The sequence below is a fragment of the Gavialis gangeticus genome, unplaced genomic scaffold (assembly GCF_001723915.1).
Source record: "Gavialis gangeticus isolate Ggan-Ray unplaced genomic scaffold, GavGan_comp1, whole genome shotgun sequence".
Lineage (NCBI taxonomy): Eukaryota > Metazoa > Chordata > Crocodylia > Gavialidae > Gavialis > Gavialis gangeticus.
Window position 1 is genome coordinate 46,365,939 of NW_017728995.1, and position 23,459 is coordinate 46,389,397.

The following is a 23,459-nucleotide window of genomic DNA, read 5'->3' on the forward strand; positions in this document are numbered from 1 at the left end:
ACATTCCAAAATGCTCCAAAAGAAGGGAAAAATTTCAACTGTCTCATATAAGTGGGAGAAACAAAAACCAGAATTCAGAGAACTGGAAAACAAGGGAGAGAGAGGATACAAATCACACCTGGAAGGCCGCCAGTGCCTCTCTCTCCTGGTTTCCCTTTGTATCCTTTAGCGCCAGACTCTCCAGCATGTCCAGGTAGCCCTGTCAATGAAAGAGTTTGGGAGGGATGAAAAAGCTTAGTTACACTGAATTCTGTTCTGGACTAGATCTACAATCAACCATTTGTGAGACCTACTGTTACTCTTACTTTGAACCCAAATCAGACCTGGTCTTCTACTGACAAATTGGCATGGCTGCTTTAATGGCAATAGAGATTTGCCAAATTATACTTTCTGAAAACCTGTTCCAAGCTTTTCAATTGGATGATAGTTTTATTTGATGAAAGCATATAAAATCTCACCCTTTCACTGAACCCAAACATACCTGGAGTTCCTGGTCTTCCAAAATCCCCTCTGCTTCCAGGTAGCCCAGGGTCTCCTACAGGGCCTGGCTGTCCTTGCAATCCTCTTTTACCTTTTGTTCCTTGTATCCCTGGGAAGCCTGGGCCACCCTGAAAAAGAGCAGCCACATGCACTATGGGAAGCAGATTTCATTATGTTAAATTGCATACTGGATTATATAGCATTAATATTACATGCCATTTTAAATCTGGTACAAACATATTGTAGTTATTTATTGTGCAATGGTTTGCAGACAGAAAGTAAATTGAAAGAGGTATGTAAAATGCCTTTCCTATACTATCACATAATAGATCATTGACTGTTTCATAGTCCTTAGTTTTTTCAAACACCCATCTCAAGTATATTAAATACCTTCCAAATCAGTCCCCTAAATCTTTGCTCCTCCTTTTCTCCCACACACAGTTTCGCTGGCATCATGCATACATCACTCTCTTCATTTGTGCTGATAAAACTGCTCCTGAAATTAACTTCATCACCTTCTGGGGGGTTGGAATAAACTAAAACTCATCATATTTAGGTCAATGCCAGGAAAAAGATTATGAAGCAAGTGGGCAGTTGATCCATCTCACAATTCATATGCACTCACACTTACAGGTCCGAGGCTGATTATACCATTATATAGTAAATGCCCAGATATCACAGAAACCAGACAGACAGATTAGATGGGTTGTGAGAGTTGTAATGCAATAAATAAAATGATCCAGACATTATAAACTATCTCATCCAGTAAATATAGCACATTGCAATTAATTTGTACTTGTAGAAGCAGTTTTCAAATGCTCATTAACCTGAACATGTGGCATGGAATTAAAGTACTTTTCTGATTAGTTACACTGTTTAAAAAGCATAAACTTATTTTATATTAAAAAGCACAACCTGGATACCTGACAAAGTTATTTTGTGTCATTACTGGCTTGTCAAAAACAGAATCATAGAATTGGAAGAGACTGCAAAAGTCACCTGGCCCAATCCCCATGCAGAGAAAAGGTACTTTCTGTTCAGAAGCTGACTTTAAACCCAATCTTCTGGAGAGACTGCAACCTAAACACAGCTCCCCTGACTGCTCAGCCAGCCCAACTATGCTCCTGGGTCTGCTTGATGTAGTGAAGATCAACTTTAAATAGATCTTATTTCTCTGGTGTTTGTATATGGATTTTTTTCTGTACTATTTCAGCCCCTGTTTGCACTTTATAGTATACTATTTCATTCACCATCTTCAGACTGTACCTTGGGTCCTGGTCTTCCTGGAGGCCCAAATTCAGGATAACTTGGTTCTCCTTTGTCACCAAGAACACCATCAATGCCTGGCAGGCCTATGAAACCTTTTGGTCCAGGAGAACCTGGAGATCCACTCTCTCCCTTTGAACCTGGTTTAACGCAAATATCACTATCATGTTTGAATGTGTCCCATTTATACATCATACTAAGTATTTCTTGCTTGATGGACTACATGTGTAATAATTAACAGTTTATTAAAGATAACAATTTATTATAAGAAAATAATTTGTTCTGTCAAAGAGAAGGTCACAGGTAAAAAAAGGAAAACAGCAAATTTAAGACAGCATAGGTTACAGTCTACAGTAGGCTTATTACATTTACTAGCTGCAATCTCAGTTTACCTAAGCATGTGTCTGTCTTTAATGTCAGCAACTCAAGACATTTACCTAACACATTAAGAATACAAGTATAAGGGCAATATACCTGGCATAAATCTTGCATCAATCTGTCATCACAAACATGAAACCGTTCAATTTGAGATGATCCAAAATGAAAATTTCCTAGATCCTGGCATTTCTCCAGCATTTTGCTATGAAGTTTGTGTCTATTATGTGATGCAGGTTGATAAGATCATCAATATTTTTTAAATGGCCTTTACTTTTATGGGTGCTACTTAGTGCCCACACTTTATTGCAGTTGCACAAGTAATAGCAGTCACTATTGTAGTATGTACAATACTACATCACACTGCATATCACTACAATATGCAACTACTGTCAGGTAGTCACATGGCTAAACTGTATCATCTGACTTTCTAGTTAATTCAAGAAAATAATTAGATACTGAGCTAATTAGAAACTGAGACTTTAGAGGTCAGGTAATACAAAACAGTTTTTAGGAATTTGATCTAAAGTGGTAAAGTGACTGTAGAATTTGGCAAGTAACATATAACAATATGTATAGGCTTAAGTACATGGGGTGGGCTAAATCTGAGTGTTCAAGTTCATTTTTCTAGCCATATTCACATTTTTTTTCTCCGGTTGATCACTGTATTCTGCATGGAATAAATTATTCGTTATAATTATACATGACATATTGTGTGCATGTTACATGTACACATCTATACATTAGTGTTACCCCTAGATCCTCTAGCTGCAGTTCACAGAAACCTGAGTGCTAGTTCTCTAACTGGTCTCCTTTTCCACATATGCCAAGTCACCAGGACTCTTTTGCTGAATCTGGGCTCTTCCTCAGATAGTTTTATTTTCCCTATTTGAGTTCTGTTGGACTTAAGAAAGTGACTTGGGAACAGATATTAGAGAGAGAGGGAGAGAAACAGACAGACAGACTTATAAGCACATCTGTACATCCAGGTAAGAGTCCTGGTGTCAGATATTGTAGTAGTAGAACAGCCCAATTTTAGCCTTGCATTTTCTATAAACTGGAGCCTGGGACAGGGAACATGTACAATCTGGCTGTTTCTGGCACCTCTTGTCTGGGATAGCCGTGGATTTTGTCTGGTGGCTCCCACACATGCAGAGACATATGCTTTCCTTCTTCCTCAAAAAAACCCATGAGTTAATAGGAAAAAAAAGCAATTGCTTCATCTTAGCTGGTTTCTATTTCTCCTGTGGTAGTGATTTTTAACATGGGCTCTGTACATCTATCAGAGCTAAAAGTAGTAAATGAATGCACAATACATTTTCAAAGTTTTGTTATTTAATCAGATTTTAATTTTGTTTCAAGTTGATCGATCTCATTTTAATATGATGACAAAGAAATAATGGTATCTATTAGTTCCATATTAAAGTTAATTAGAAGTGTGTGAGAGAGAATGTTTTATTCAGCAAAAATATGAGAGTTAAATTATTATTCAGTAAACATATTACCAAAGGACATGCTGTCCACATCTGTAGCATTAACTGAATCATGACCATGTTCTGCAATTATAGGTGTTGAGCAAAATCCTGCAACTCTTACTACAGAAAAGTCAATGGGTAGTTGAGGGAATAACAGTTACTTGTCTGAGCAGCGTTACAGAATTATGCCTACAGTAACTGTACAGACATGTGCAAGTACCTCTCTAATAATATATGAGCTTGTAACACCGTTTCAAGGAGAATTACCTGGCATGCCAATATCCCCTCTCTCTCCTGGAGCTCCCGGTAACCCTTGTTTTCCATGAAATCCTGGCAGACCAGGTAATCCTTTAGAACCTGTAAAATGACAAGATGGCAACAGTTTCAACATATTTCCTTCAAACTCTGGCCACTCAGTACATGTCCCATGAACATGAACAATATCCAAACAGTTATTGCTGGAATCTCCCTGAAATGTATACATTTTAATAGTCTAAGATAATTTCTTCCCCTTCCCTAGCCCATAGCACATTTTGTCATTATCATTATCAATGCTGTTACTGGAACGCCTTGGCAAAGAGAACCATCCTACTTTTCAACCTCAAGAGGGTAAGGCTTGCAGTCATTGTTAATTCTTCTTTCCAACCCCAATTCACTGGAAACTTTGTGGTTAATGAACAAGATTGTCTTCACTATAAATTCTGGTGAGTTGGTCTGAGCATCACTTAATCAGCAGGCATGTCTACACATGTGCCTGACTGCACAGTTGTTACTAAGTGCTAAGGCAAGTACTAAATGACTGCACAGTAACTGCCAGTATTCTGCAGTCCTAGGGCCGCACAGGTCATTTCTGACCCTAATGTGCAGTAGTAACAGCATCATGGTTCATGCCCGCTGATGCTACATCGCCATAGCTTCTAGTGTAGATGTGCCCACTAAGTACTTCACAGCACAGTTAAAGAATGTTTAAGGGTTTTTTTGGGTAGCTTGGGAAGATTTTTCAAGCAATTTTTTTTTGGCCTGACCTTGTGCCAATTTACATATGTGCCAGCTTGGCAATGCTTTTATCTAACTTAAATGTAAATTTGATATCCATATGCCTATGTGGCAGGGCATTGTTGGTGCCTGCCACTTTAAGGGCTGAGCCAAGCAGCCAGCAAGTGATTGATTGTGGCAGCCATTTTAGATCCCTGGCTGCCTATATAAACAGGGCAGTTCACTGCTGGCAGGCCAAGGCAATAACATGGCCTGGCTGCAAGGCTACATGCAACATCCTGGAGGTAAGGGCAGGAGCTGTAGGGGATGGTTTGGAGGCTCCTGGTCCTGGGCATGGCCTAAAACTGCACCCTGCTGGGAGTGGGTGGCCTGGTGGGGCGCTCAGTGGGGTGGGAGCCCCCAGGAAATGCCAGGCTGGTTATCACCCTGGTGAAAGGCAGGTAGGGGTGCCTTAACCCCAGCCCTCACCTTTGGGTGGGGCATTTACCATCAGAGCAGGGTAGGCCAGGTAAGCTTCAGGAAGTGCCTGAGCCTGCTGGGGAAGTGACCCCCACAGGGCCAGGCATGCTTCTAGAAGCACCTGAGCCAGGAATGGGGGACCCTGATCCCTAAGTGCAGGCAGGAGGCATAAACCGAACTGAGGGACTCAACTGATCAATGCTGGGGCCAGGACCAGAAGGGTCAAAAGGGCCAGGGATCCACCATGAGAGATACCCATAATGAGCAAAGAAGCTCAGGGTCCCGACTGACCTGAGATGGGGCCAGGGCTTATACAGAAGCCAAAGGTCCCATGATTGGGGCCACAGCTAATGGGCAAAGGGGACAGTTGAGCCAACTGCCCGAGATGCCATCTGCCAGGCTTGGGCCGCAGTGTAGGGATGGAACAGAGCCATGGATAGCCCCCCTCAATATCGGGGTGTAAAATGGGCAGCCTCCTGCCTTAATTAACAACTTAATTACAACAAGACATGGCAGGAAAGACAGGTGGGCAGTGTGCCCAGAAGCAGATAGGAAACTAGCTCTGTGGCTAGTCAGGGACCCCACTTTGCCACAGCCTAAAGTCTATGCATGTGGTGAAGTATACATAGGCTGATCCCATTATTCATGAAAATGGCTTGGGTTTGCTTCTGTTTCACATGAGAAGTTGAAGAGAGGTGCAGAGCTGGAGAACTGGTAATTTTTCTTGCTATTACCTTTTTTCCCATTCTGCTGGTATTACCCTCTTTCTAGTGCCTAGTTTGGGCATCAGTGGGTGTACATGCCATTAAGGTGATATAATAAACTCCTGCACAGTTTATGCCAGAGTCAGCAGCTTCCAGGTGCAACATTAGCACATGCGCCCAGGACTTCAGCAGTTTGTGCTGGGGCGGAGCAGCCTAGGGGTTGGCAGAGGGGAGTTCAGCCCTGGGCTCTGGGTGGCAGTGTTGGGCGATGGAGGGCGTGGCTGGGGCATAAGGGTGCTAAAGTGCAGGGCTATGTGCCAGGCAGCCCCTATCCCCATCTACACATACATTTCAGCATGGGTAATTACTCTGCTGTAAGATAGTACTGTCCTTGGCAGTGCTATCCTACAGCAGAGTTAATTAATTTACTGCACACTAATACCAGCACATGTGTAGACAGTGATGCTTTACTGCAGAGATAATTAGTCAGCTCCACAGTAAAGTGCATATGTAGATGCACCCAATGAGAATATCTAACATGGATTACTGAAATCCTGATACATATGGTTTTTCAGAGAAGTCCATACTTATTTTTAACTCTGTAACCAAATACCATGTTTTTTGGAAAGAATAACTTCTTCATACCTCACAGATATGGAGAACAAGTATTCATGATCATGCAGTGTGGTATAAGTATTTTATCAGCATGAATTGAAAAGAATGATATATTCCTAGTGACAAAGACATGACTGACTTAATTAATATGTATAGTATTCTAATCAAGGGCCAGTACATCTTTTGCAATATACCATCATGCACAGAAAAAAAATATGGCAAATGTTTTTGGTAGGTTTTATGCTTTTTATGTTGTTCTTTTTCAGGCTAGTTTTCCTATAAATCCAGGCAGCCTTTGTACTATAATCCAAACACATAGCATTTTAGATGGAAAGAAGAATTAAAATATAAGAAATGTCTAAAATACATTTGTGTCAGTCATACTCTATTATATTGTCAAAGTTTCTCACCCTTGCTTTTTAAAACTGGATTCCAATTTTCCTCCATTAATAGAAGGCACGAGTTTTTATTTCAGATGGTGCAGATATTTTAGACTTAAAACAAATTATTGTTTGGACTTAATATTGCTTTGTGTGGTCTGTCATACCACTGATAACCTGTTTTACCATAAGAATCTTACATTTGGGAGAAGAAAAGAAAACATTTTGGTGGCAGATTTTTTTTCCCCAAATGGTAGCTGTTTGAAGTTGTCAGAGTTCTGGAGTACTAGAATAGTTTCAGTACAGTTAGAATATAAGAAAGAGTATAGGTGAGGTAATAAAATGTGTAAGATTAATGCATTATGTGGTTCTGGCTCCTACTGCGTATCTTACATGTAACGTTGTAAAATATACTGCTATAGAAACTGAAGCTTTAATTTCCTAGCAGAGGCTGTATACCTGGTGGAGCAGGTATTCCCTGTGTCCCAGGGTCACCTGCTGATCCTTGTACACCTTCTGATCCTCTTATTCCTCTTAGACCTGCTCTTCCTGGAGATCCTATAACAGGAATTGCATTAAATAAAGTTCAAACAGAATCTTATAATATTAGCAAAATTCTCTCTGAGAAGCAGCAGTGACGTTGAAAAGGAGCCTGCATAGAGTAATTTGGAATTATGCCCTTGCAAACAAATGAATTCCAACACATAGAAGCTCTATGCTACTGATTCCAACATTTTTAAAAAAAGGAGAGAACCTGAAAATGTCCATAGGAAAAACCTATAACAAAAAGGCCAGATTTGTAAGAAAAGAAGTATGTGCAACTTGTGTGCAGGTATTTGTATGATAGCTCACCTAGCAAATACCAGGGAATCTCTACAAATCAGGTATTTGTGAATATGCTCAATCCTTTTGCTAATTAATACCAATGGATAAATATTAAACATATGTGAATGTATGCATAAATATGGCCTATGCCTAAACTTCATGCCACTACTGATATAACTGACATGACAAATTTAGGAATGTGTATTATAATAAGGAATTTAAAATTAACATCAGTATTTTTAACATACTCTATAAAAACATAAACAGCTATGTGCGCTACTTAGCACACATGTATTAAAATGGTGCAGAACAATCTGAATATTACAGTAGCCTCTTTTCATGAGTTAGAACCTGATATTGTATCACGAATGATTTATTCATAATTGTTTTCCAATTCAACTAAAAATAACTGTACCTTTTGATCCTGGTTCTCCTTTATCCCCAACACTTATTCTACTCAACACTGGGCCAAGGAATCCTTTATCACCTTTTTTGCCTTTTTCCCCCAAAGACCCTTTTGCTCCTTTTGGTCCTGGAAGACCATGAGAACCTGTCAGGACACATAATGGAACATGCTGAAGAAACTGGACAAGCAAATAACTTGCAAAGGGGCAAGGATGAACTAGTGCTTTCAAGGATGACTGTCAATAGAAATACTAGCACAGCTGTAGAACCAGCTTCTACAAGAGACAGTGACTGCGCAGTAGCCTGTGACTACTGCACAGTAGCATCGCATAGCAGAAAGAATGACGCAGTGCTGCTGTGCACTAGTCTTGGGCTACTGCACAGTCATCAAAAAAAAGCCCTTTCTCGGCGCTACTGTGCAGTAACTCCGGTTACTGTGCAATCATTTAATACTTGTTTATACAAGTACAAAATGACTGCATAGTAACAACTGCACAGTCAGTGTCTCATGTAGATATTGCCAGTAGAAAGTGAAATGAGTGTCTTCTTTCCCTTCAGTTAGCATATGAGAGGCCTGATCATTTCATCAAGACTCCATTGACCTTAACAGGAGTTGTATTTTCAAGTGACTGGATAATCAAATTATGCTGTTGCATTATTACTTAACTGATGAACTGCTTAATGATCTGGGATGAGTTTAGCATGCTCACAAAAAAAATAAACCAAAAGTTGTACAAATAAAAAAATTATCATATGGAGAGAGACTGGGCACCACACTTCAAGAGGGATGTGGCTAACCTTGAAAGGGTCCAGAGGAGGGCCACTTGCATGGTCAAGGGGCAGCAGGCCAGGCCCTACAAAGACAGACTAAAGGGCCTGAATCTATTCAGCCTCCGCAAGAGAAGAATGAAAGGGGTTTTGGTGGCTATCTATAACTCACCAGGGGGGACCAGCAGAAAATAGGTGAGGCTTTGTTCCCTTGGGCACCACCTGGGATAACAAGGAATAACAGCCACAAATTGATTGAGAGTAGGTTCAGCCTTGATATCAGGAAGCATTAATTTACAGTTAGGGCTGCTAGGCCCTTGAATGGGCTCCCAAGGGAGGTGGTGCTCTCCCCTATCTTGGGAATCTTCAAGAGGAGGTTGGATAGATATCTGGCTTGGGGTATTGTGATCCCAGCACTCGTTCCTGCCCAGGGCAGGGGCTCAGACTTGATAATCTGTTCAGGACCCTTCCGACCCTAAAAACTATAGAACTATGGAAATGAGTGGGGTTTTTTACTTTAAAAAAGATGCTGAGTTAGTGGGGACAGGCATATAAAATATCATAAAACAATAAATGGTAGATAGAAGGTAGATCAGTATCTTCTTTGCTTCATATCACAAAAAATAAGGGAACAGTCAATACAATGAAAAAGGTGGCAAATTCAAGACTGATAAAAAGAAATCCTTTTTCTCCTAGCGTATTAATTATGGAATTCATTGAGGCTAAAAATTGGGCAAATTAAAAGAGGTATTGGGCATTTACATATACAACAAAAATATCATAACTATAACAGTTATTCCTAACAGAAAAGATACTGGAAAGAATTAAAAAGTCATGTTTTACATCTCTACTAATCTCTAACTACTAAGGTCTTAGGATTAGACCTTTGAGAGGGAAAAATTATTCATTTACCTAATTTATGTTATCATGTACCATGCTCTGAAGGATCTGATATGGGCCAATATCACTAACAAGATACAGTACCCAAGTAGATCATTCAGGTTTAGATAGATCAAGAAATGAATCCAGTGTAGCCAGGGGTTAGCAGCCTTTCTGGAGCGGTAGGCTAAATTAGTGCAGCTCACTCTTAAGGCAGGATGCTACTTACAATCCAGACACTGTCACTCCCCCTGCTGCCACTATGTTGCCAACGTAGGGCATGTGTAGATTAAATGGGGGCCCTAAATTGAAGTGGTGAGTTTTTAAAAACACCACTTCAATTTAGGGCCCTTTAAATCCTCATGTCGTGCACACACCCGAACTTACTTGCCTCTCCGGTGGTGGGGAGGGGAGGGTGAGCTGTCAGTGAGCGGAGCGGTCCCTGGGTTGCGGGACAGGGGGAGGGGGCTGGTGCTTCCCTCCGCAGCAGTGGTGGCCCCCCCACAGGCAGCAACTGCCTGCAGACTCCTGGCTCGAGTGGTCCCAGGGGCCACCGCAGCTGTAGAAGGAAGCACCGGGCCCCCTGCATAGCTTAGGCAGGCAGGCAGGCTCCAGGGGGAAGAAAAAAAAAATATATCAGGCTTGCTGCTTTTCTTGGGCAGAGCCTGCCTTCCTGGGCTGCTGCCAGGCTGCCTGCACAAGCTTCCTTCAGAGCCACTGAGCTGCACGAAGCCTAGTGCTTTGCTCTGTGGCCGTAGAGCAGCAAACTAAAACTCCTCTGAGAAGTTTTAGTTTGCTGCACCCCGAGTTATTTAAGGTGCATTATGCTGCTGAATTTGCTACAGCAGCCAGAATTACTGCACAATACGCCGCTGATGTGTGCAAACACTGACACCATTAAAGCAGTGCAAAAGCATTTAACCCGCTTTAAAGTGTTGTGCACACATGCCCCTCATTTTGTCTACAAAAGGCACTAGATACTGCTCCCCTTGTCAGTGATTTGCTGCGACCCAGAGGCCACACGCCCTGTCAACTGAATGCCAATAGCCAGCTGCCAACATCTCCTGCCACCAAACTGCTGCTGATTTCCCAGTTTTCTACACCAGATGAGATCATGTGGCAGGACAGAAATTTAACCCATGGGACACAGGCTGCCAACTCCCAAGTGTGGTGATTAATATGTTCCTAAGTAATAAATAAAGCCACTTACCTCTGTTTCCTGGGGTACCTGGATTTCCAAAGATGCCAGGAGGTCCATGAATTCCTAAATCACCCATGACACCTGGTTCTCCTGTTTGACCTGCAGAAATGGAGCAGTAGGAAATAGTGCCGGACCAGTAAAACAGAAGGTTTCAAAGAATAAAATTTGTTCTGAAAAAATAAGTGTGTGTGCTTGTGAATTACATGGCTACTTACTTAATTCTTTTAAAATTTACTTGAATAAGTTTTTCATTTACTTACCATATTCATCAGCTTCAATAAAGTGAGTAGACCCTACACGTGTACTATTGCCAAAGACTCCTCATGTGAGAATTACAGCAGCTTTTAATAAACTGCATTTAACAAGATTATTTATAGACATCCCACATTACATATACATAATTAATTGTATAGGTTGTTATTTTACATAAATATGTTATCTAGAGTTCATTGAAAAGTGAAGGAAATAAATTTTTGTTGTAAATAAGAGACAGTGCACTCTTGACTTCTTTCTCTGCACAAATCTGAAAACCACTGGGTACAAATACTTTAACAGCTACAGGGATACATATCTCAAGACACAAGGGAATGTAAACAGCAGCTCCTTCCTCTTGGAAGTTCCTCAAAAAGGAAGTTACTCAGAATATGGAGGGACAAAAAGAGAGAGAAGAGAAGAGGGGGAAAGCTGCAGGCACAGAGCTAATCCCTGGTGGACTTGGAGACTGGTAGTAAACCTGGTAAGTGACCACATGGACTATGTGAAAGAGGAGTTGGAGGAATCAGACAATAACCAGGAGCATGAGCCCAGGACGGGACAACAGGGTTTACTTTCTTTTTTCTTTTGGATACTTAAATGTCCACGCACACACACTGTGAAGCCCTAACAGCAGAAGTTGGTATACAGACTACAATGGCCTGTGGTGGGGGTGTAGGGGCAGAGAAGCCCCCATTATAGGCCCTAGAGGGTCTTGCCAGGGGCCATAGCAAACTGTTGCTTGCAAGAGAGTGGTCCTGATGGTAGAATCTTCTTCCTCCTTCAGGATAATATTCTACCAACAATTACCATCAAGTTCTGGCAGGAGAGTGTCCCAGGAAGGTAGGAAGCTCTCAGATGAGCCCAGTGGAGAAAAGGGCTGCCTTGTATAAGATCTCTGGGCACCATGCCAGCCCAGTAAGAAATTATGGCTTTATGGGAGGGCCCGGAGGGGACCCCTTCTGAGTAGGGAATTAACTGCTGCTACACTGATGCCACGGAATCTTGACTGGTCAAAGCAAAGGGGCCAGGGCCAAAAGGCCAAGGGGCAAGTAAGCCCACCATGAGGGACAGGCCAGGGCTGTGGAGAGCTACTAGCACCCTGAATGGCCTGGAGGTGGGGCCAGAGCCTAAAAGAGGCTGGAGGTCCCTTTGATGTGGGGGGACATCACTATCAAAGAAAGGATAGGCAGTCAGCCAGCCAGCAAGTGGTAACGATGGAGGCAGAAGACCTGACTCCTGAGGGGAGATATCCTATGAGGGGCTTGAGAAAGATGAGGCCAGTGACTGAGAAGCAGATTACGAGATGGAAATTGCAATAAAGTGCCTAGGAGGGAGCAGCCCAGGGAGAACATCCAGAAGGCCAGTGAGAGGAAGTAAGATCAGGGCAGGTAGGCCTGCAGTGGTCCTGGGGATGACCTAAGACTACACCCTGCTGGGGCTGGATGGTGTGGTGGGGCTGCCTGTGGTGGGGAAGTCCCCAGGAAATGCCACACTAGTGCCTCCCTAGTGAAAGACAAGTATGGAACACTGGAAAGCCTCAGCCCCCACTGCCTTGTGGGTGACCCAGTGGAGGGGAAAGGCTATGGGAGCACATCCTGAAAGAAAAGCAACAGGCTTGGGCAACAACCTGGAGACCAGGAGGGTTCAAGGCTCAAAGCCTGAGAGAAAGAAGCTTGGGCAGCAACATGGAGCACAGGAGGACCTGGGACCAAGTATCTGAGAGTGAGGCTTGGGCAACAATGCAGGGGACAGAAGGCCCTGAGACCCAAGGTCTAAATGAGTGGGGCCTAGTAGAAGGCCTGAAGGAGAGTGAGGCCCAGGTACATTAGTCAACACCTGACACCTGAATAGACCAATTTAGGAGTCCAGGCACATCAACAGATGCTTGAGGCCCAAGGGGTGTAAGGCCCTGGAGCCCCAGTGAGGAGGCAAAATAGTGGCCCCAGTGAGGGGACAGAGTGTGAGGGGCTAGAAGCCTAATGAGAGGCAAGGAGCCTAGACTGCATGTGGGAGTTGAGGCCCCTGTGAGGGCAGAGTTGAGGCCTGTCACAGGGCACCAAGGTTTGCTGGCACCTTTAAGGGCAGAAGCAGTCTAGCAAAGGAACCAGGCAGGCTACACAGCTCCACAGCTGCAGGTTGCCTGAGTAACAGGCTAACTAGGTAATGAGCCAGCATCTGCAGGCAGTCAGCTGACTGGAAGGAATTCAGAGCCCAGGGAACTTATAATCTCAGGGTTGGGGCTGGCTGGACTCACTCTCTCTTTGGCAACTGCCAGGAGAAGGAGCTCCTGCAAAACAGAGCTGCCCGATGCATCTGGGTGCCTGTTTCACTATCTCCAAATGCAGTAAGACTCTAGGGGCTCACAAGGTGCCCAGAGCTGAGGGTAGGGTATGGTATTCTAAGGGTGAGAGTTTGCCCTTTTAAAAGGGCAGAGTGTTGCCTTTATTGTTAATTTTATGTTATAGCCCAGGGGCTTAGATTTGTGTTATTGTTTGAATCGGTGGACTGGGATGAGGCTTATAGGGGAGGAGGAGGCTTCATTGGGACACACTATTGTGTAGTGCCCCAGTGCCAGAGGGGCGCAAGCTGCAAGGGCTGGAGAGCCCAGAGCCAGAGGGGTGCCGTAGACAAGGGCCAAGGGCCTGGTGATAAGAGGAGATTGTAGCCTAGTTCCTCAAAACTGGGCCTGACACAGTGGGTCTAGGCTAGAAAGCCTAGTTATTATCAAAGGGGCAGGGGCTTAGTAGGCCGAGGCCTCAACAGAGAGCATAACAACAGTGTAATACCCGTGAGGTATGGGGCATGGTAAAGGGAAGGTTGAAGCCATGCAGCTGGCCTATAAGGCCTGAGGTGCTCTGTGCAGCACCAGGTTGAAGAGAGGCCTGGCAAAGGGCCCATAGATCAGGAGCTCAAGTAAGGTTTAGCAGATTGGGACTAAGTGAAGGCCTGTGGGCAGCCCCCTGAGTTATTTTTCCAACAAAGACATGGCAGGCCAGATAAGAGGGTGCCCTCGGGGCAGAGCCCGCACAGTTGCGGAGCCGCCAGGGGCACCATGACCATCCCAGGAGACCCGCTCCATGACAAGGCCCCAGTGAAGGCATATGGCTAAAGCATTTCTATGGACACACGATGCCAAATTTGGGTCATAGGCTGAGTGTGGCCCAGTTAAGGGGCTGGGGAAAAAGTAGTGTTTATGGATGCCATCTGCGAGGCATGGGACATGGTGTAGGAATGGTATGGAGCCATGTGGGCAGTATGGAGCCATGTGTTATGCCCTTGGCATCACGGCATCAAATGGGCAGCCTCCTGGATACAAACAACTATTTAGTTACAAAAAAGGCATGGCAGCAGAGGTAGGTGGGTGGACTGCCCTAGACAGGTGGGCAGGCCAATATTGTGACTGGCCTAGGGATGTCTCTCCACATTGTTTTGCTCTCCACATAATCACTGTCTGAATCTAAAAGCTAGCTCTTGTTGTACTGGGAAAAAATAAATCTGTTTCTATACAGACAAAAAATAATGACGGACACATGATAACAGAGGGTTATATCATTAAAATGTCCAAACTATGAATCTTTAAATTCCTTACCTACTGTCCCTGGATTACCAGGTCTTCCAGTTAAACCCTTGAGACCAGGTGATCCCACAGCTCCTTTAGGACCTGGTAATCCAGGGAACCCGGGTTCTCCAGGGAATCCTGGGTAACTCATACCAGAAATACCTCGATCTCCTTTTGCTCCTTGTATACCTCTGTCTCCTAAAACAAGTAGATGGCATATAGTCAATATATAATCTGGGGAGGGGAGACAATTCACGCTCAACTAGACCCTGCAGTCATGAGTATGAAACTCTACTTTAATTCTTTGGGAATTCTGCCTCTGCTAGAGAAAGACAGAGTTGACAAATCCTGTGAGGTCACCCTTAAGGCAAGGGCACATCAGTGGTAATGATTTAACCACAGACTTGCTTCTAGGAAGGGAAGTGTTCTACATTCCATGTAGGTGTAAGTGTTGCATAGAATAGCTTTCATGGATCTGATTTCCATGTAATTGAAGCATTCTGGACTGCTACTGGCCCCCAGCCAAGACCACTGGCATCATGACATGATAAGGTGTTATGTACAAAGCCACCTCTATGGCAGAAAACCACTGAAGAGGTTTTGCCTCTAGCAACAGTAAATCTTTTGCTTAAAGTAAGCCCTGGTTTTGTAGGAGCATTCTGCTCAGTGGCTAAGACTTCTTTTCTGTGCATATGTCCTTCTGCCACAAAGAGGTGAACTCTATCACATGTGCGGGGGAGAGGGACCAGGTCAAGTACATTTCCTTTCTACACAATTTCCTCTGACCCTTTCTCTGGAATTGGAGTTGGTCTGCTCTTCCCTGTGCTCTTTCAGTGTGCTCATGTTACGCCTCAACAATGCGATCTGGGCTTTTGCTGCACATGTAGCCCAATGGTACACCATGCACACATCTGCCTTGTAACTGAAAATGTCTGGACTGGCACCTCTAATTCACCTAACATTTTCTACAGAGCCACATCATATAGCTATAACACAAAACATCATGGAGTAAAAATAAAACCCAAACCCACTCCATCAGTTGTACACTGGGTTTATGTTTCTGGTATTTTTTGTGTTCTTACCTTGTCGGCCTGGTGCTCCCTGTCGACCTGGGGGACCTGGTGAACCATTATGACAATCACCTGGCTTCCCTGGGGGGCCATCATCTCCAGGAGCTCCAGGAAAGCCAGGTTCTCCTAAAAGAGATGATTAATTTTTATTATGACTTCAAGCACATTTTGAGTTTTGTATGTAATGGTACTTTTTCTCCATGTTTTCTTTTTCTAGGGCCTCACTCAAAATCTGGATAGAATGGCTTTCTTGGGTTTGGTTTATCATAGCACCTGGGAGGCCATCAATGCCTTCACGTCCTGGATGTCCTGGTACACCTGGAAATCCTAGAAGTCCATTTTCACCTTTTGCTCCTGGAAGGCCATTTGTTCCTGGTGCACCTAATCTACCTGGCTCTCCGGGAATACTTGGTCCTGGGTCTCCCTAAAACATACAGAAGATATAAATGCATTATATCCAGTATACTTACATTTGAAAATATTGCTTTTTCCATCCTGTGGACAGTTAACTTCTATGGAGTTATCATCTTCACTCCCAGAGGTTCTTTCACATTTAGCATCAGAGTACTGCAAATTCACTATCCCATATATTCCCCTTTAGAACTCTTGTTCTGGAGACCCTACACCATAAACATTATTCTGATAAAATAATACTGTGTAGGACTTCTTCAGGTCAGCTAGAGAAATCATCATTAACAATGAAAACCTCTCCTTGCCACAAAGGCTTGTGCAGACTATGAAGCTTTTAAACCCTTCCTGTACCTGCAAAACACTTTGGACAGTTCAAGTACCTGAAAGCTGCTTGAAATATATTTGGGCACTATGCTTACTTCAAATTACCAAGCAGTCATACTTAAGATTAAATATATATTTAAATGATGATTCAGAAAATCAAGTAATTTAGTTGACTACTGCTAGCTTTGCCACTACAAGGAAATGAAAGGTTTGTTCAGTTCCTGGGTCAGCACTCAGATATTCTGCTTTAGAAATACTTAAATTTTTCTTTAAAATAAAATTCCATGAAAGGGGTTGAATATCTCTGATGTTCAGGATTAATTCCCCAATGAAAAAGCCCTGTTACCATTAGATTGGCTTTCAAGTACTAGCAGGTAAATTCAATCATAAACTCTGCCTGCAATAACTTAGTTTCTATGCAAATATTGATTGTAGACTTAGACTACAAAAGCATCTTCAAGCTGAGGTTAATCTTACTGCACTGTGGCTGATGGCAACTCACTGATTTTTTCCAAAACTGGCCATTTTGTGTTTTACATTAATTTACATTTAATCTTTTATATTCAGTTTAAGTGTCTTTTTAGGAAAACAAATGAGTAAACATAGAAAAGTGAGTAAAGAAAGGGTACTGTTTCCCAATATTCAAATGTTTTGTTTATAATCAGTTTTGATCCTTGAATATGCTGCAACCACTCAAGCTCAAAATGTGTGTGTGTCCTTAGGAACTGGAATTCACACCAATCAGCATTGATGGTTACTCCCACTTGCACTGACCTACTTTGATGCTTTAACACAATTGGGCATTTGTCCTTGTGTTTAAATTCTCCTAGCCTATAACCACAGTGTTTAAGTGATGCTTCTTAATACTGATGGTTTCAAGAACTGTGGTTGCATCTGGCTCAAAGTCCTCATGTTCCCTCCAGACAGCAGGTCCCTGAACTGTCCTGAAATTTGGGGTACTGGAAATTGAGATTTGGACTGAAATGTTGTGGCTTGAATATAAGAACTGCTATTTACTAGCCTCAACCAGAGGTGTTCAGCCCCTGGCCCAGGGGTCAGATCTAGCCCACAAAGCAGTATGGTCCAGTCCACAGGGCTCCCCAAGGGTCTGGGAATTTGGTGGGGGCAGTGGTGGCAATTAATACTGCCACCACTCCTCCTCTACCAAATTTTCAAGCTACATGGGCCAGTTGACATTACCTTGCACATGGTATCCTGCCTGCAAGTACAGGGCAACGGGGCCCCATCAGACACACATGGGGCTGGGGGCAAGCAATGGGGCCTAATCCTGTGTATTTGGGGTGGCTTGGTTCGATCTGGGGCACATAGAGATGGAGTCTGGGCAGCAGAGCCTGATCCAGTGTGTGGGCTGTGGGGCCTGATGTGGGCTGTGGGGCCTGATTCTGTATGCATGTGGTTGGGACAGGTAGCAAGGCTGGATCCTGTGTGTACTGGGTTGGGGGTGAGTGGCAGGGCCTGACCCTTGTGGGACCATGACCATGGCCACCATCTGGCATGGAGGGGTGGGGCCTGACCAGCACATAACCAACTGGACCACAGTTCCGTGTATGCAAGATTGGGCCTACAGATCCACCCTGCACAAGTCATCCGGCCCACAGAGCAAAAAGGTTGGGTACCATAGCTCCATCTAGCCCAGTGTCCAGTCTCACACAATGTCACAGAGTGGATGCTGATGGAGAGAATAAACTGGGCATATCCAGAATTTTCCACCCCCTGCTCCTCTCCCACAACAGTTTTCAGCATTCACAGCTTGCCTCTATAAGCAACTAATTTCCATAATCTGTGTTTATGCATGTGCACATGCATGCAAAAGGGGAGGGGGGAAGGATATCGACCAGTGAGTGAGAAGCCAAATCCTTAGACCACTGATTTAAACAGGCACTCCTGATTAAAATGCATGCTACTTTTTTAATCAAACCTTTTCTCCTGGAAATCCTGAGCTTCCAGGTAAGCCTGCTTCTCCATTTTTTAAGCAACCTGGTGATCCCTTTGGCCCTGGAAGCCCTTTACTTCCTGTAAAGCAAACCATATAGCAGGTGAAAACATCACTGTCTTCTGTTGAATGACTGCAGCCATGAACACGCATTCATTTCTAGCGGTGGAAATTTTCCACTGCAAAAAAATGTTTCCAGGAGAGGAAGCAGTGTAAGTATTCAGTCTGAAACTGCCTCCTCTCCCCTGCTCTTCATGCCTTTCCACTGTCAGATGATCCCATTCCAGGGAAAGCACGGAGAGCAGTGGCTGCTGAAGCAGTAGGGCAAAGCTCCTTTGTCAGAGAAGTAGGTGGGAAGCAAGCTCCTAGCCATGGCAAGCCAAGAGGAATGAGCAGTACAGCAACCCCCCACAGCCTGATCTTCATACTGGAGACCAAGAAGGCAAGGCCACTGAAAACCGAGTGAGCAGCATGGCAATCCCCTGATCTCTTCCTCAGACCTGGGACTGTTCTGGGGAGCAGGCTGGGAGAAATAGCAGCTACTCCTCTTCTCCATTTTCAGTCTATGGGGTAAGCCTGGTCTGGGGAAGGCACAAGAGGCCTTTTCCTGCTATTCAACTCCTCTTGAGACAAAACACTTTGTAACATCTCTAGTAATACAACAATTGCTGTGTGAACACAACTGCATAGATTATAACTAAAGAACTGGCACTGTAGAAAGTGTCAATCATCCCCTGACACTAAATGTTGCACAGAAAGATTAGATCTATGTAGCAAGCTCGCTAAATAAAGTCTTTCCCCTCTGTGATTGTAAGAAGATCTGTTTGAAGTAAAAGTATTTTGTATAAGTCTCTCCAGATATTTCACTAAACAACTCATCCAGCTAGATCCTTATGTGTATCTTTTAAAATGTACTCCATATGGTCAATTTTGATGCATGACTTTTCAAAAGCAGACTAATAAACTGTATATTGTAATTGGTCTATTAAAAACTTATTTGTCTAACTTGTCTATGTCAAAACATTTTTCTACTTATCTGTCTCCATACTGGTTTTATTTTTTAAATTTTAAAAAGAGTTAAAAGGAGCATTTTACCTTTTGGACCAAGGTTTCCTGGAAATCCAATCCCAGGAAAACCTTGATCACCTTTTGGCCCTGGAAATCCTGGATTGCCTCTTTGTCCTCTAGATCCCAGGTGACCTATCAGAAGACAGACAAACACTGATGTGACGGGCTAGCTGGTAGTGACTTAGCGCAGGGGTTTTGAAAGGGTAAAGATGGTCGGAGGACTTGGGATTTCCTTTCCTCACCAATCTGGTAATGATTTGGCCTAGGGGTTTTGAAAGGGTAAAAGATGATTGGAAGACTTGGGATTCTCTTTCCTCACCAATCAGGCCCCAGAGAGTCACCCTCCATGTCCCCTGATTGGCCCCTTGGGTCACCTGAAGGGGGATAAAAGGGGCAGCGCAGCTGACTCAGGGGAGAGACCAGCGAGGGACAACAAGGAAAGAGTCTCAAAGAGCTGGCAAAGAGCTGGGCCAGCAGCAGTTGCCCCAGAAGAGCCTGAAGGAGTGGGAGCTGCAGGCAGCGATTGGATCCTCAGCAGTGTGGCGTGCGGCTGGCAGGAGAGGCTCCCCGCTGGGCTCCAGGATCCCTACGAGAGGCTGCAGCCAGCAGGAGAGGCTCCCCAGCTCCAGCAAGGATCTGAGCAATGACCTGAGAGGTTCCCAGCTCTGCTTTGAGCTCCTCCAATCAGAGGTCAGGGAGCTCAAGATGAGGCCGGGGCTCCTGGAAGTTCAAGATCCCTTGCAGTTTGGAACAGCACCAACACTGGTGCCTGTGTGGTAGAGGTGCTGCCTATTATGTGGGTGGTCTGAGTTCAAGTCCCAGCTGGGGTGAATGAAGTAACAGGGAGAAATCCTTGTTGCAGTAGAAAGGGGTCATTGTTTTCTCCCCCTCCAGGTACCTAGGCCCTATATTCCTTCTTATTTGACATTTTGTATTTCATGCCTTTTTTATTTCACCAACCAGTATTGTTTGTTCTGCTGTTTGTGTTTTATATTTTGGTTAACCCTGTCTTTTGTCAACTGGATGAATATGTCTATGAATGTAAGTGTCTAACCTTTGTTGAATCATGCCCCCTTGGGGCATTGTAGCATCCCGTATACCCCCTGGTTTATACTGGTTATATTCCCAGTACTGTTCTCTCATTAAAAGGTATATGGTTAAGTCCCCAATGGCAGTCTGGCTCTGCTCTATAGGGGGAGGAGAGTCCCTACACCTCCCACAGCATTTGTGTACCTGCTTTGATCCCTTCAATTGGAGAGGGGGTACCTCTTGGAGTACCACCCGGGTTACACTGATATACCTAGTCATAGATCTTCTAAGCGTAACAAATGTTTGTCATCTTTCTCTGCAGTGATGTCCTACGCAATTGATTTTACTTTCTAAAATGCCTTTACCAGGGTTCTTTCAGCAATCAAAATAATTGCCCAATATGGAAGGTGGGCGATTAACCCTTCAAGCCATCTCAGTCACGTCAGTGCTGTGCTATTTGTAGCCCTGAAACTGATTAGTCCTGTCAATTCCAAGGCAGCTGTTAGAGGCAAGGTCCTCTGAGTAACTCTGTAACAAGCCTTAGTTGAAGGACAAACTAAGAGTAGACTGTTTCCACATAGTTACAAGTACTCTTAAAATCAGCTTACATAGTGACTCATTAAAATCAATGGGATTTAGTAGGTGGCTAGGACCAGCAGGCATCTGAAGTGATTTACACAGTATCAGAATGTAGAATCTATTTCTAAACTACACACTAACAGTTTATTCTAGGGTGGACGTTTTCTTCATAAAATGCCAAATGTGAATCACTGGTTCACACTGTCAAAACAGGTATTAGTCTAAGACAGTGTATATGTAATGCCTTTTATGTATCCACAACCCAGTGGATCAAAACCCAGTAACAACCAAAAATGGCAAATAACAAACACTTAGCATAAATAGAAGCTAGAAGTTTTGTTACAAACTTGCTCTGCATGTAAAGCTCAGAACAATGTGCAAAGCTCTGCATTACGCCTCTACAAGGAACAGCACAGAATTCACAGTCCAAGGATTGGGGGAAGGCGCTAAGGTAGCAATAAATTTATCCTGCACTCTCCCAGTTTTTGGCTGCACTGTAGGCAACAGCAGTTCATAGATTTCATAGACATGAGGGCTGGAAGCGACCTCAAAGATCATCAGGTTCAGCCCCCTGCCCCAGGGGCAGGAAGTCAGCTAGGGGCAAAAGATCCCAGCAAAATAAGCATCCAAGTGTTTCTTGAATGAGGCCAGAGTAGGTGCTTGCACCACTTCTGGAGGGAGTCTATTCCAGGTCTTGGGGGCTTGGACAGTAAAGAATTTTTTTCTTATGTCCAACCTAAAACAGTCTTGGAGTAGTTTATGACCACTGGCCCTTGTTTTTCCTTGGGATGCTCTGGTAAACAGATGTTCTCCCAGGTCCTGATGTACACCCCCTATGCACTTATAAGCACCCACGAGGTCCCCGCTAAGCCTGAGCTTTTCCAGGCTGAAGAGTCCCATGGCACTCAGCCTCTCTTCATAAGGCCTATTCTCTTGCCCTCTGATCATGCGCGTGGCTCTCCTCTGGACTCTTTCAAGCTTCTCCACATCCTTCTTGAATTCTGGAGCCCAGAATTGGATGCAGTACTCCAGCTGCGGCCTCACCAAAGCCGAGTACAGCATGGAGATGACATCCTGAGATTTACTTGAGAAGCATCTATGGATGCAGGCCAGAGTTCTGTTTGCTTTACCAGCTGTGGCATCACATTGGTGGCTCATGTTCATCTTGTGGTCAATCGTGACCCCCAAGTCTCTTTCAGCTGTGGTGTTAGCAAGCGTAGCACCGCTGAGCCTGTAAGTATGCCGCAGGTTTTTTTACCCCAAGGTGGAGTACCTTACATTTATCAGTATTGAATGTCATCAGGTTTGTATCTGCCCACTTACTAGGTTTATCCAATTCAGCCTGGATCACTAGCCCGTCCTCAGGTGTGGATGCTATGCCCCAAAGTTTAGTGTCATCGGCAAACTTAGCCAGTGCACTTCTGACACCAATGTCCACATCATTGATAAAGATGTTAAAGAGAACTAGTCCAAGGACAGAGCCTTGGGGGATGCCACTGGTCACGGAGCACCATAATGATTTGCTACCATCAACCACTACTCTCTGGGTCCAACCTTGGAGCCAATTACCCAGCCATTGGACTGTGGTGTAGCCAAGGCCACAGTCGGCCAATTTTTCCATGAGGTTGTCATGGGACACCAGATCAAAGGCTTTTTTAAAGTCCAGATATATATCATCAATCTCTTCTCCTTTGTCCAGGTATTATGTCACTTGGTCATGGAAAGACATGAGATTGGTCAGGCAAGACCTACCCACAACAAACCCATGCTAGCTCTCCCTCAGGACGTTGCCCTTAGCCAGCTTATCCAGAAGGGTCTCCTTGATAATTTTCTCCAGAATCTTACCGGGGATTGAGGTCAACCTGACTGGCCTGTAATTCTTGGGATCTACTTTCTGCCCTTTCTTGAAAACAGGTACCACATTGGCCTTTGTCCAATCTTTAGGTACTTCACCACGAGTTTTCAAATAGTTTTGCCAATGGTTGGGCTATGACACCTGAGTATTCTAGGGTGTAATCTGTCAGGACCAGCTGACTTGAAGGTGTCTGGCCTCTTAAGGTGATCCTTTACTAGATCAACACTGATGCTGGGTATAAATACGCTCTTACCTTGGCTGTCCAGCATCTTGCTAGGCAAAGTAGCAAGTACCCATTAAGCACATTGGCCTTTTCCTGGATGTCGGTTATCAGCTGTTCCATTTGGTTCAGCAGGGGTCCAATGTTACCCTTGTTTTTTTCCAACTCGCTACATATCTGAAAAAGGACTTTTTGTTATCCTTGATATGTGAGGCCAGATGGAGCTTGGTTGCAGCCTTGGCTTTCCTGATCCACTCCCTGCAGGTATGGACCAGTGCTTAGTACTCCTCCTTGGTGGTACTTCCAG

At 44.1% G+C, this 23,459-nt stretch overlaps 1 protein-coding gene across 1 annotated transcript in view; it reads right to left on the minus strand.

Annotated features, from left to right (window-relative positions):
• COL4A3 (collagen type IV alpha 3 chain) overlaps positions 1–23,459 on the minus strand; it is a 114,205-nt gene that overhangs the window by 33,024 nt on the left and 57,722 nt on the right. Inside the window, exons 27-38 of the mRNA XM_019503635.1 lie at positions 19,497–19,601; positions 18,387–18,481; positions 15,986–16,136; positions 15,725–15,838; positions 14,673–14,840; positions 10,838–10,927; positions 7,991–8,125; positions 7,210–7,308; positions 3,864–3,953; positions 1,747–1,886; positions 482–608; positions 119–199 (exon numbers count right to left, since the gene is read on the minus strand). Coding sequence (XP_019359180.1) covers positions 119–199; positions 482–608; positions 1,747–1,886; positions 3,864–3,953; positions 7,210–7,308; positions 7,991–8,125; positions 10,838–10,927; positions 14,673–14,840; positions 15,725–15,838; positions 15,986–16,136; positions 18,387–18,481; positions 19,497–19,601 — 1,395 coding nt within the window. The remainder of the gene's footprint in view (positions 1–118; positions 200–481; positions 609–1,746; positions 1,887–3,863; positions 3,954–7,209; positions 7,309–7,990; positions 8,126–10,837; positions 10,928–14,672; positions 14,841–15,724; positions 15,839–15,985; positions 16,137–18,386; positions 18,482–19,496; positions 19,602–23,459) is intronic.